Raw genomic sequence first — 12,982 nt, forward strand, 5'->3', positions numbered from 1 at the left:
CTTGAGAAAGCATCCCGAGGATCCCGGCAGATGAAATGACACAAACATTGTGGCGGCTCAGCCTCCTGGGGGGATGAGGGGCTCTGTGAACAGGCCCCCAGCTGTGACTGCAGGTTGGATCCAGAGAGCACAGCCCCATGGAAGCTCCCGTCTATCAGGAGCTGTTGCTTCCCAGACAAGACCTGGGCAGCAGGGACCAGTCTCTTCAATGGAACAATGTGCTTCTGGAAACACTTCCCATGACGCTTGCAAGTAAACACGGAGAATGGTCAGGCCTCACCGACCTGAACCCAACGCTGGGCAGAGCTGGAAACACGGGAGAGACCGTGTCGAGAGGCCCTTTCACTAGGCCCGGGCCTGTGGCACCTGACAAGACTTCAGGGCACAGAAGAGTTTTGGAGGCGAGAGCACTGAGTGGTTGGAGCCTGGAGGATGCAAGGGAGAGAGCCCCTCCCACCGGGCCACCAGTGCAGTTGCAGTTGGCTCTCTGTTGCTTCCCACTAGAGACTGCCCCTTCAGAAAAAGCAACCTGCACCAAACAGCCTGTCTTTTCTGGAACAACCTAGAGTTTACAGTTGAACTCTACCATTGGTACAGAGGGATAAAAAAAGGCCGACATATTTAATATGTTATCACTTTACTTCAACTATTTGTCAACAGTAACACTGATATATTTTGCAAATATACAATACACAGATGTGGCTTCACACAAGCAGCACCGACGACACGCAGCACAACCTGACTTTCCCTCGTCAGAACAGCACCCTTTAAATGCAGAGAATGCCTTGGGGAGCTGGCTCTGACGGGAAACCAAAGGTTCAGTCAGTGGACTGGGGGGCCTCCCACCAGCTGGGCCTGGACCAAGTCAGGCACGCCTGTGCTTTTTATTGCTCTCTGAGCAGATGCCCGAGAGAGAAAAGCTGTACCAACGGGAAGAAAAGGCGGGCAGGTCAAAGTCACACTTCTTTTAAAAAAGGCTAAACTCTTGGTGCTGTATTTGCTCTCTGTGGAGATTAACAAAGTGCTGTTTGCAGATTTGCTGGTATGATGACCTCAATGATATGACAAAGGGGCAGGTGGGGAGGAAATGGACACCCAGCCGCTGGCTAGGGCGGGCTCCCCTCTGTCGTCTGCCGTCCGGCCACAGCTCGCCACACCTTCCACGGAGCACGGAGCCCCGGAGCCCACAGTCCTGCGTTAGCTTCGCCCTTTCTGAAAGGGCTCTCCGCCTGGGCAGGTGCCGTGGGGCAGTCCTCGGGTCCCATGGCTTAGGAACACAGCACTGGTGGCTGCAGTGGCTCGAAAGGCTGAAACTACAAAGTATGGCCCATGGGTGACTCAGGCACAGAACTGGACGCGTGCAGCGCCCGGCCCCAGGGAGCAGATGGTGTCACAAGACGGAAGCAACAAGAGCACAGCTGAGATCATGTGATGCCCTGGCAGCTAAGTGGACCATGAGGAGGCAGCGGGGGCTTCACCAGTGAGGCTGGCACGTGTCAGCTGGGGTCACAGGGCCACGGTGATGACACGGGGTTATGCTAGCACATGACTACATGAAGTTACAATGATCACGGCTACCACTCAGAAAATAAAACAGGGAACACACACCACCCTGGGTTGCTAAACACTAAGCTCAGCCTGCAGGTCTGAAAGCGGTTCCCCTGGAGCCGGGCTCGGGCTCCTGCCTGCTGGAGCGGGGGCGGGAGGAGGAAGTGACGGTGCTGAGGGGGACGAGGGCCAGCGCTGGTCATGTCATGGTGGAGGTGATGCATCTGCCGTGCATGGGTGCCCCTCTCAGAGGACTCTGAATGAGTATGCTCAGAATCATGTGCCTATAAAAGGAACATGGATCATGGAAATTCACAGTTTTCACAGCCGTTCACGTGTGCATGAATCTGGGTAACCAACATTCTAAGACAACCAGTTCTCAACTAGTTATCCTGAGTTGCTACTGCAGCTTACTGCACTTTATCTACTTGCTTACCTGAAATAACAGAGCAGTTATAATACTGAGTACTTATGATAGTATTCTGTTAATAAAATAAGGATTTATATAAAGCAATACTGGACTTTTTAAACAGTTAGATGCTATGCTACTTGGCACAGTTAGTAATGATCTGTCAGTCCTGGAGGGACTTCTCTGAGTTGGCTCCTAGCATCTAGGTCTGGTCTCCTCTCAGTCAGCTCAGGTGCTGCCTTCCTGTTAGGGAGTGGAGCTCCTTGTAACATCTATATTGCTAACTTTGTGGCCTGAAATGTTTGCCTTTCACACACGAATACTACCTATACAGTATATACATATATTTATTTAAATATTTATATATTTATATTATATAAAGTTTACTTACGTATTCTCATCAACCATATCAGGTCTACTTAATTTTGCCCATTGTTAATAAAAGAGCAATAATGCAGCAAGTTTTGGGTTTTCTGTTTTGTTGTGTCTCTGGTTTTTTGTGTCTTGTTTCTTCTTTCTCTAGACTTTTCATATGCGTGTACAATTAGGGAGGAGGGAGCTGAGGGCTGCAGTGGGGGCGGGAGTTCAACATCTTGGCTGGAGGGACTGTTTCAAGGCTGACGGTGGCTGAGGCCCACCTTGGGTTGAGGTGGACGGTGGATGGAGCCCCGGGCACCTATGCTGAATTAAATCAGGAGCTCTGTTCCCTACAACACAAGCCCATGGGCTCAGGGGGTTCCATCCAAGCCTTGGGGAGATGCGGGGAGAGATGGAAACAGAAGTGCCCAGGCCTGGTCTGAGGCTGGCTGCCCCCAGGCATGCCTATGTGGTGTGCACTTGCTCTGGGGAGTCTGGGATCCCCGCTCAAGCTGTCTACACAACTGTGCTGATGCCACTGGGTTTGGCCTTGCTGCTGGTGGGGGGCGGTGGGGCAGGGGCCTGCCCGTGGTGATGTGCTGTGTGGCCCGAGTGGCCAGGATGGCTGGCATGGGCCAAGGGTAGTGGTGGGTGGCTATGTGTGTGGGCCCCGTAGGGCAGGTGCCCCCCATGGGGGCTGTGGTGGTACTGGTGTGCATGCGGGACGTGCTGGGGGGGGTGGTAATGGTGGTGGTGGTGGTAGGGGGGCGGGTTCTGCTGCAGGTGGCAGTACTGGGTGTGGTGCCCGTGTGTCGGGACCTGTGGAGGGCCCTCTGCAGGCCCCTGGTGGTGGCCTGCCACAAGGTGGTGTGGGTGGGGCAGGCCTGGCGGGTGTGAGGGGGGCTGGGGAGGGGCTGAGGGCAGGTGAGCCTGAGGAGGGGGCTTCCCTCTCTTACTCCCAAACAAGGAGCCCAGGAGGGAGGAAGAATTAGGCATAGTCTGGTGTGGGCGAGATGGACACTCTCGTGTTGATGTAGCTCTCCGGCGCATGTGAGGACTGCTAATGATGGACCCCTAAAAAGGAAATTCATAGAAATCAAAATTAAAAGATCTTAAAGCACTTATGTCAGAATGAATTTCTTCTAAATGTAAAAAGTTTACCCACTGACTGCTAAGCCTTAGTTTTAGTTCAACTCACTGGCCGCCGAGGGGGGGCTGGGTGAGGCTGGGCTCTGGCGCCACTTGCCGCTTCTCACACAACTCTGGCAAGTCGGCAGGGGTGGGGGCTGGAGGGACCTGGGGAAGGGGCGCTCCAGTGAGAAAAGTAGAGCTGGGGCAGGAGGGGAGGTCAACTGCTGTGGCAGCATGAGTTTGGGCTCTCCTCCTGACAAGCACCCTGTCACGCAGGCGGCCTGAGCTTTCAGGTCAGAAGTTTGTTGGGGGGTGTCTGAGCGGCGTGTGCTGAGAGGAGTGGGCAGGCTAGTGTGCATGGAGAGGAACCCCATTCCTGCTGAATTGCAGCCTCAGCTCTCCGGGCCCCATCAAAGGGCCCGAGGCACCTGTCTGCCTGAGTAGAACCAAGATTTCTGGGAAAGTGGTGAAGGAATAGGAAGGCTCGGGAAACCCTGCCCTGGGCATGGGGCTGCCTGGGCCTTTTACTGCAGCTACCTACTGCAAACCAAACAAGGGAAAAGAAACAGAAAGATCTGCAAGCTGAGGTTAAGATGTGAACAGTAATATAGAGATGGCTGGAGGATGAATGAAATCTCATGAAATCCACAGTTTCTCTTTCTCAGGTTTTCCTCCTCCCCGGAGCTAGCTAAGCAATTCCACGGTGCCCTATCTGCAGACACACAGCAGCTGAAACTCCAGGAAGGAAGCAGTGGGGACTCTGGAGCATGGAGGTCAGGAAACCAGCAAATGGGGAGGCTGCAGGCACTCAGCAGCCGCTGCTTCTGGCCCAGGAGCAGTGCTGGTGGGTGGGGACAGGGTGGGTGGGGGTAGGGGGAGCGCCAGGAGCCAGGGATGTTAATGAACCATGCTGGGGTCACAGGGGACAAGGGTGAAGTGGGAACTAAAACACACAATCCAGAACCAGCCTCCCACCCCCTGGCTGCAGCCCAAACAAGCGGTGAGATTCTAGCAGAGGGGAAGCTGCATGCACCGGGGTGGGGGCTGAGGCAGGCGGGAGGGGGTCTGCGCCTCTGCAGTAGTGAAAGCGCAAAAAAATAAAAAAATAAAAAGACAACAGGTATAAACCAAGGATCAGGGAGGCAACACACGACAGCCGGCTGAACGGAGGAGCTTCCTACTTACTTCCACATTGCTCTCTAGCGATCCCGCACTGCTGCGCCGCCCTCGCTTCCCTGCCCAGAACATGCAATACCAGAGGTTAGACTCAGACGGGCAGCAGGATGCCGCCACCACCACCAGGCTCAGGTACCCGGCCCACCTGCTGGGTGTGAGGGCAGGGGGAGGGGCTCAGTGGGGAAGCTGGTGGCAGGGCAGTAACTAGTTAATAAAAAAAAACTACGGGATTAAAAAAATAAAAATAAAATTATTTTCAACCAGCTCCTCTCCTGGACTGGCAGTCTATGGGGAGGGGCCTCCAGGCAAGCTGAGGCGGGCACACAGGTGGGGCCCAAAGTCCCATGTGCAAGTTGGCCACAGCGGCTGCTGAAGAAAGCTTCTGCAATGACTGACACAAACGAGACGTGGTCCTGCCCAGGGCCTGGCTCTCAGTGGGTTTCAGGCATGTATGGTATGGACCTGCACATACATGCACACACCTCCAGGCAGGGTGGGGACCACGGTCAGGGAAAACGGGACTTCAAGTCCTTTTCCTCTTGGAGCCTCTGGGGCCAAGTGTCTGGTTTGTGCAGAGCCCTGGCCAGGGACAGGAGGAAGGTCGGGGGCTGCTAGGAGGGGCCTGGAGTCCTGCTCCCCTCTGTGGGCACCCCCCTCAGGATGCCGCAAGCATTCCTTCGGGGCTCACTGCCAATGCCGTTTTACGTCCCCAGCTCATGGCGCACGAGCACACAGTATGTTAGCCATAGTAGAGGAAGGCTGAGTTTTCCTCTTGGCTCTGGATGCCCAGTGCCCATCCTGGCCTCCACAGTCCTTCCAGAGGACTTCGTCATGGATTCTGGCAGGACATCCAGGCCAGGGGGAACAATGGTGCCCAAGCCGAGGGGTCCAGCCTCCATCAGGTCTCTGGGAATGCAGCCTCCCCTCCATGTTCTCTAGGATGCTGTCCATGCAGCCTGGCCAGGGGTGAGCACCATGCTGGTTCTTGGTCAAGTTTCACAATGATGCAGGACAGGTGGCCCTCTGCCCACGCCAAAGAGTAGGAAACAGGTTCTGATCAATGGCCTGGCCAGCTCAATTTCCATAGTGAGCAGGGTTCACTCCCAGGTCTGCCTGTCCATCTGAGGCTGGAAATCTTGGCCATGCTGAGCTGGACCCAGGCCCAGACCAGGCCCAGGAGCCTGGAAGATGGAAACTGCCATGTGCCTCTCTGTGGCCCATACCTCTGTGAAAGGGGGTTGCCTGTGGGTCCTCTGGGCCTCAGGGTAGCACCTGACCATGCTGGGCCATGCCCAGGAAAAGGCCTCACTCCTGGGCAGGCTCAGGGGAGGTTCAGTCCTTTTGCCTTGCCTGCTGACCCCTCCCTTCCCCAGCCTAAGTTCCAACTGGGAGCCTGAGGTCCATAGAAGGCCTTGCTGGACTTTGGCAAGTGTGAAAGGGCCTCAGAGCCCACTCAGGACAGGGCCACACAATGGATAAGGCAAGAGAGTTTTCTACCAGTTACTGAGGACCAGGGAAAACTCTTAATCCCAGCCAGAAGAAAGATGAGGGCCACATTTCCTCACCTTCCAGCTGGTGTGAGAAGGGGAGTAACCTTCTCAAGGCCCTCCTCTTCCTGCCCGGTGAGGGCCAGGACTCAGGAGAGCTTTAACTTAAGTAATGTTAAGTGTCTTAGAAGTCATTTCCACTTCTGGATCAACATGAGATGGAGGTGTCCCTACAGGAGCTCTCTGCCCTCATCCCAGAGCCCCTCCCACAGGCACTGCCACAGACACTGCCTGCTTCACATCCGTGTCCAGATGGGTGCACACTGCACACACTGTCCATAACAGAGGAAAGCATGCCAAACAGTGGCTTACCCCCACTCCCCTACACTACCCCTCATCTGCACTCTTTCTAGGGAACCTGCCCCTTTTCTCTGGATCCTGCACTAGCTTCAGGTGAGTCCCGCCCCAGCCAGCACCTCTCCTAGGGCCTGATCAGAAATCACGTCTGGAAGCGGCTCCCAGAGTGGCTCTTCAGGGCCTTCCCCTGCCTGTTCGCGTCAGGACAGACTGTAAGCAGGGCTCTCTGCCTAGGGTCTGCCCGGTGGCCCTTAGCAATTCTGGAGGCCAAACAGGTGCACCTGCTCAGGGACAACAGCCACACACCCTGGGCCAGGCCCTGTTCTGAACACTGGGCATATGCCAACTCTCTCAGAGACCTTGCAGCTAGGGAAACAGGCAGAGAGCTATAACTTGGCCAAGGCCTGATAGCTAATGAGCAGCAGGCAGAGGGAGAGATCTTATCAGTATGGTTCTGAGATCAGTGTGCTGTGTGTCCTCTGCTGGGCTCTGCTGGGGTGGCCATCCCAAGCGCATCCCTGAGCATGGCCTGTCCCAGGAGAGGCAGCCACAGGCTGTCTGTATGCAGAGTGCCCATCTTGGGGCAGCAGGTGCTGCTCTGGAAACTGGCCACAGGAACCACCAAGTCTCCCCAGACAGGGCTGCCCTGGTGCAGGACACAGCAGGCCCAGCTCCAAGCCTGGAGTGGTGACAGGTGCAGGCAGGCCCTGTATCCCCGTAGGAACTGATGTGGAGCAGCTTGGCTGGGACCGACGGACTGCAGGGCCCTCAGAAAGTGTCTACAAGGACTTGAATGAACTGGGGTAGGGGCTAAGGCCCAGTTACACTGTGTCCATGGTCCTAGACAGTCCTTGATCATAGGTCGGCAGGACTCTGGTGCCACTGAAACAAGTGCAGGGCCCCACCAGAGGGAGGGACATGGGGTGAGGCCTCACAGCTCAGTGGAGAGCTTGGGCTAGAGCCAGGCCCCTTCCTCTAGCTCTCAGAATGTCAGGGGCCCCTGGAGGCATCTGCTGCCAATCATGGACATCAAACCATGACTGCCTCATGGGTCTTCAAGGTTCATGAAGGGCTGAGGCCACATTCTTGGTGAGCTGCCTCCTGGATAGAGGTGTGAGCGCAGGTCTGGGGCAGCTTCTCTGAGAGCGATGACCTGCCAACCACTGAGTGTTGGCTTTCCTGAGGTGACAGACTGTGGGGGCCTTGCCTCTTCTTGGAGAGGTCATCTTGGTGAAGCCACAATGGGTGGGAGTGATGCTGACTCTGAGAGCTATGCTCCACCCTGGTCCAGAGCACCTTATGCCATGTATCCAGCTGCTGAGTCCAGCATCTTCTGGAAGGCTGCTGATGCTGGCCTGTCTCCCTCTGAAGTCACAGGTGGCCAGTCCCCAGTCTGGGGTCTTGGGGACTGCCAGGACTCAAACACCCACCTCCAACCTTCCTGGGGTCTGGGGGCTTTCTTTCCTGGGAACTTGTTTCATTGTAGCTTTATCCCTGAGAATACACAATCCCTAGAGTCCTTCTCAGCTCAGAATCCCTAAATGGTGGCGGCAACAGTAACAATAGATGGAAATTGGCCAAACCTTGGAACTCTGACCCTCACATGGCCATGTGCCTGGGCATGGGCTCTGCCTGACACCTGAGCTCTCAGCTCCGGCAGAGTGGACATCTGCGGATGGAGAGCCTCAGTCCCCCAGAGCCTTTGCTGCCTGAGGGGGCTGGGCAGAGGCCAGAGCCCACTCCACTGCACAAATGCAAACACAGGCCCCAGATCCCACCTGCAGAGGCCCACAGGAGTCCAGGTGTGTGTTGCTGGTTTTAAGAAGTCACAGGGAAAACCAGTGGTTCTCAGCCAAGGGTGATTTTGCCCCCTAGAGCACACCTGGCAATTTTTGGAGACATTACTGACTGTCATGGCTGAGAGGTGGAGCCAGGGATGCTGCTGACCTCTTGCACAGAAATGTCCCCACAGCCAAAGATTATCAGGCACAAAATGTCAACATGGCTGCCATTGAGAAGCCCTGGGTTAACCCTCATGCTGGCAATGGATTTCTGATTTTCACTATGGAGGGAAAAAAATGACAAGACAAAAGCAAAGGAAAAATCCAACTCAAAAAAGAAGAAGAAGAAAAAGAAAAAAGAAAAAAATTTCTGGGAAATAAATAAGCCAAACAAAGGGAGACAGAGCTGCTGGCGAGGCAGGTACCAGATGGGGTCATGAGCTGGCTCTCGTAGTGGGACCTGGAGCTGGCCACACGGTGATGCCTGAGGCAGGGTGGGATGGGTGAATCCCTAAGAAAGGAGGGGCCGCTGGGTCCCTGGAGAAGCGGCGGCTTATCTCAGCCTGAGAGGATCTCCCCCAACAAAGCAGGGGCCCCTGGGGCCAGGATACCTGGAGCCTCAGGGCACATAGGCGCCAGGGTCCAGGAGCCTAAAGTGCTGGGCACAGCCCCCTGCCCCTGTGCAATGCCTGGCAACCCCCATGCCCTGCAGACCCCGAGCCTCCTCCCAGGAGAAGCTGACTGGCTAGACATGACGAGTAGGGGGCCGAGGACACTGCCAGGGTGCACCCCTCACTCCACAGCTCCTCTGACAGTGCAGCAGGCAAAGCAGGCTGGAACAGCACTCACAGGCACTTAGCTTAGGTCTGCTCCCACACCTCCCTCCTTCACCTGCCCAGCCACGAGGGCTTGGTCCTGTGAGGGCTGGCAGGGGAAGCTCCTTGCTCCCTGATACCCAGGCACAGCTTTCCCCCAATCTGTGCCCCAGGAAAGCTGGGAGGCTTGAGGGGTGCTGCTTGCTTGGGGGTTAATAGGCTGGCAGCAAATTAAACACACAGAAACAAAGAACAATAAAAATCACAGTTTCCACCAGGGCTTTCCTGAGTCCTAGGGCCAGTTGTGGCTGCCGATTCTGGGCTGGACAGAGGCCAGAAGGGAGGCCTCTGGGGAGAAAGCAAGACAGGGATAGCGGGAGAAGAGTTTCAGACACAGCTTAGAGAGCTTTACTCCGTCTCATTCATCAGCATAAAGCGCAGGGTGTGGCAAGAGAGTGCAGGGCACACCCACCAGCAGGCCTGGCTCACTTGTGAGAGTGCTTTTCAGAAAATAAAGAACAAATAAAACCCCTGGAAGAAGAAAGGGAGAGTGGAGGTGATAACTGCCTTGCTGTTCTGCCTCTGACAATTTGGTCCTGTTTTCTTTGGCCTTTTGGTGATGTCTTCTCTGCATGAGCATGTGCTGCTATGATTTGGGGACTGTCAAGGAAAACCCAGCAGGGCTCGGTACAAGCCCTGCACCGCCAGCCACCTGCATCACCTTCCCAGCCCGCAATGCATGTCCCAACCACGGGGGTGCCTGTCTGAGACCCAGGCTCAGCTCTTACCAGCTTCCGACAGGTCCCTCAGGGAGCTGCTGAGGGCACTGCGCTTGAGGCCCTCGCTGCCAGCGTAGCTGTCGTCCAGGCAGGCCCGGCTCAGAGTTCCACTGCCCGGCTCCTTTTTGAGGCTGGAGCACTGGGACATGCTGGGCCGCACGACACCCTTCTGTTTCTCGAGCTCCGCTGCAAGGGAGGAGCAAGGGCCCAGTAAGTGGAGCATAGCCTGGAGAGGGAGGGGTGGGGTGGGGCAGAGCTAGGACCCCCCAGGAGGAGATGAAGAGGACCACCCTCGGTTCAGAGCTGGCACTGTACCAAGTCTCCATCTACCCAAACTGGGGAAAAAGGAAGGGTGAGCATCGTCTTGGGAGAGAGGTGTGATGGCTACCTTCAGGATAAGGGAGCCCAAACGAGATCCCGAAAGGGAGGTGGTGGGAGAGGGCAGCGTGCAGTGTGGTCCACAGAATGGCAGCCACTCCCAGGCATGAGGGTCCCAGGGAGACAGAGACGCTGGGTCTGGAGATGAGCAGGTGTCAACCTGCCTCTCATGGAAGGGCCAGAGGTAGGCACACCTGACCCTCCAGGTGGTGAGGCTTGGAGCCCAGAGAAGCAGGGGTTATCATCAGCTCTAACAGAACCCAGGTGATGGGTGTGGCCGTGACCTCATCAGTCTGCCAGGGAATATAAAACCACGTTGAAGTACAAAGAGCTCAGCTCCAGAACTCTGGGAGTTCTTGTCCCATGGAGTGACCAGGAATCAAAGGGCCTCCAGCTGGGCCTCTGAAGCCCTGGCTCTCATCAGGAGGCCTCTGCCACCCCCCTCCCTCTGTGTCATCTTCTGTGGCCGGGGCAAGTGGTCTGCCAGTCACATGGACAGAAAAGACCAGGGCACCTCATTTCTGTGGGCTCAGAGTCGCCGGGCCGCTGGCTTCTCCCCGGGAGGCCTGCGACTTACACTCTATCCGGTGCTTCTCCATCTCCTGCACCTCTGCAATGGACTCCCGCAGGTCATCACTGAATTTCTTTCGGTCTTGAGGGTTGGGAGCATTGAAGTTTATTAACACCTTCACGTCTGCTCCAGGGACTGCAGACGTGAGCCGGATGCCATTGGGGTAGTCTGCAAAGGAGAGGAGTGGAGAACCAGTGGGCCCTGCGTTCTCTGCCCTTGTGCTTCTGGTCAGGAAGATACCAGTATGGGATGGGCGTGACAGAAATTATCAGAATGCAGGCTCTCAGCAGGCACGTCTGAGGGTGAGGAAACGCTTCCATAGTGCAGACTGGAGGGGCCACCAGACAACCTCCATCTGCCATCTCAGGTCTGTGCTCCTTCATATGTAAGTCAGACCTGGCTCAGACCTGGTTGCTCTGAGGAGAACCTCTCCAACCTGAATGTCAAGGCACCCAGACCCTTCATTTCCACTCTGCCTGGGGTTAGAGACAGCAGCCATGAGCTGAGTCAAGAGGAGAAGTGGCATCCTGTGCTTGGTGGAGTCTTACCTGTCATTTTAGATAGTTCTAAGAGGAGACTGAGCTCTCTTCTCTCCCAAATGGCCTCCAGACCCTCAGCAATGCTGGGGTCCACTGTGGGTGCCCCACAGTCAACACACTCTATGTTGAGTGCAGTGTCTTTCTGCTCAGACCTGCCTGGTACCACTTCTGAGCTCAAGGGGCCTTTGGGGCTTTGGTCTCCTGGAAGCACCTCTCCCCTCTGGGAATCGAGCTTCAGCCACTGGGAGTTTGAAGGATCGTGACTCAAACACCAACCCACCTTTGACCCATGTCAAGGCTGAAAACTCAAATGCTTAGAAGTGCAAGTGAGTCTCCTGGTGCAGGTGGGTCTGTGAGCAGCCAAGGGCATGGGGTGGACAGTACAGCAAGGACCCCACCATGCAGGGATGAGGGCAGGGATGCCCAACACTTCTCATTTTTCAGAAGCCAAAAATATTAATGTGAGGATTTAAATATCAGCTCAACAAATTTTTAAAAGTATACAAACTAAATATAACATAACTGAGCCAGATCGACCCAGGGCCTGACAGTATGTGAACCCTAGTGTGAAGGCACAGCCTGTAGGAATGTGAGGTCAGTTCTCACTAGCATCTGTGTCCATGACCATGGGGGCGAGCCCTCGGAGTCTAAAACTGATCCAGGCACAGCTTCTGTCTGGAACTCAGTCTGGCCAGGCTGCTGCTGGTGTGGGGGACACCAGCCTGCCTGGTGCTGCCAGGTGGAAACTGAAGCAAGGCAGGCCTTTTGGCCTTGGGTGGGGCAGACATTTAGGATAAAGAAGAGGCAAAGGGCCCAGCCCGTGTGGATCAAGGGTTGAGGGCTGACCCATGAACCAGGAATCACAGTTTGATTCCCGGTCAGGGCACATGCTCTGGTTGTAGGTTTGACCCCCAGTGGGGGACTTGCAGGAGGCAGAAGATCAATAACTCCCTTATCACTGATGTTTCTCTCTCTCTCTCTTTCTCTCTCTGAAATCAATAAAAACATTAAAAAACAACAATCTGTTCCAAACAACAAAAAAAGCAGAGGCAAAGAGCCCCAAATCCAGGCCCTGACACTTTCCACTTGCAGATGGAAGGCTGAACAGACAGCATCACAGCAGCCTGCTTGAGAGGCTGAGGCGTCCCTGCTGCTGGAGACACAATGGTGCTCCATCAGGACAGTCCTCCCCCAGGCAACTCCAGAACACACGGGGCGGCAGAACCACCACCCACCATCTCAGGAAGGTTGGTCTAGCCTGCAGCTTGGACCTCCAACAGGAAGAGAGGAAGGGTACAAGGACGTGAGCAGGAACAGCGTCAAAAGATAAAGCCAGTGGGGGTTTCCTGGTTGGAAGCCAGCTACCCTCCAATCCCCAGGCTTCTGTGACCCACTTCCAACCAAAGGTCTTCCAACTGTACTTAAGAATAAATCCTGACCACGCATTTCCTCTGTGCCAGGAGTGCTTTATGTGTATCTAATCCAACGATGTAGACATTGGCATCACCCCATTTTACAGACAAAGGAAACGCAGCCCCAAGAGGTTAAGAGACAGGCTACATAGCGCTTACCATGAGAACTGGGACTGGAGCCTGGTGGCTGGCTCTGGGCCCAGCCCCGGACCTGTACGGCCCGTGTCACCTTCACCTGTTTG

At 55.4% G+C, this 12,982-nt stretch overlaps 1 protein-coding gene across 4 annotated transcripts in view; it reads right to left on the reverse strand.

Annotated features, from left to right (window-relative positions):
- Positions 1–620: 620 nt before the first annotated feature.
- The window catches only part of IQSEC1 (IQ motif and Sec7 domain ArfGEF 1), a 71,812-nt gene continuing 59,450 nt past the window's right edge, over positions 621–12,982 (reverse strand). Inside the window, exons 11-15 of one of the 4 annotated variants that reach the window (XR_015714661.1) lie at positions 10,796–10,957; positions 9,850–10,026; positions 4,631–4,680; positions 2,349–3,388; positions 621–1,832 (exon numbers count right to left, since the gene is read on the reverse strand). Coding sequence is in view for 3 of the 4 variants with exons in the window: in XM_087818042.1 (XP_087674168.1) it covers positions 2,831–3,388; positions 4,631–4,680; positions 9,850–10,026; positions 10,796–10,957 (947 nt within the window). In the remaining variant the exon portion in view is untranslated. The other 3 variants (XM_087818042.1, XM_087818044.1, XM_087818043.1) reach the window with 3 other exon arrangements.

The sequence above is a fragment of the Miniopterus natalensis genome, chromosome 6, assembly GCF_054644295.1.
Source record: "Miniopterus natalensis isolate mMinNat1 chromosome 6, mMinNat1.hap1, whole genome shotgun sequence".
NCBI classification, from domain to species: domain Eukaryota; kingdom Metazoa; phylum Chordata; class Mammalia; order Chiroptera; family Miniopteridae; genus Miniopterus; species Miniopterus natalensis.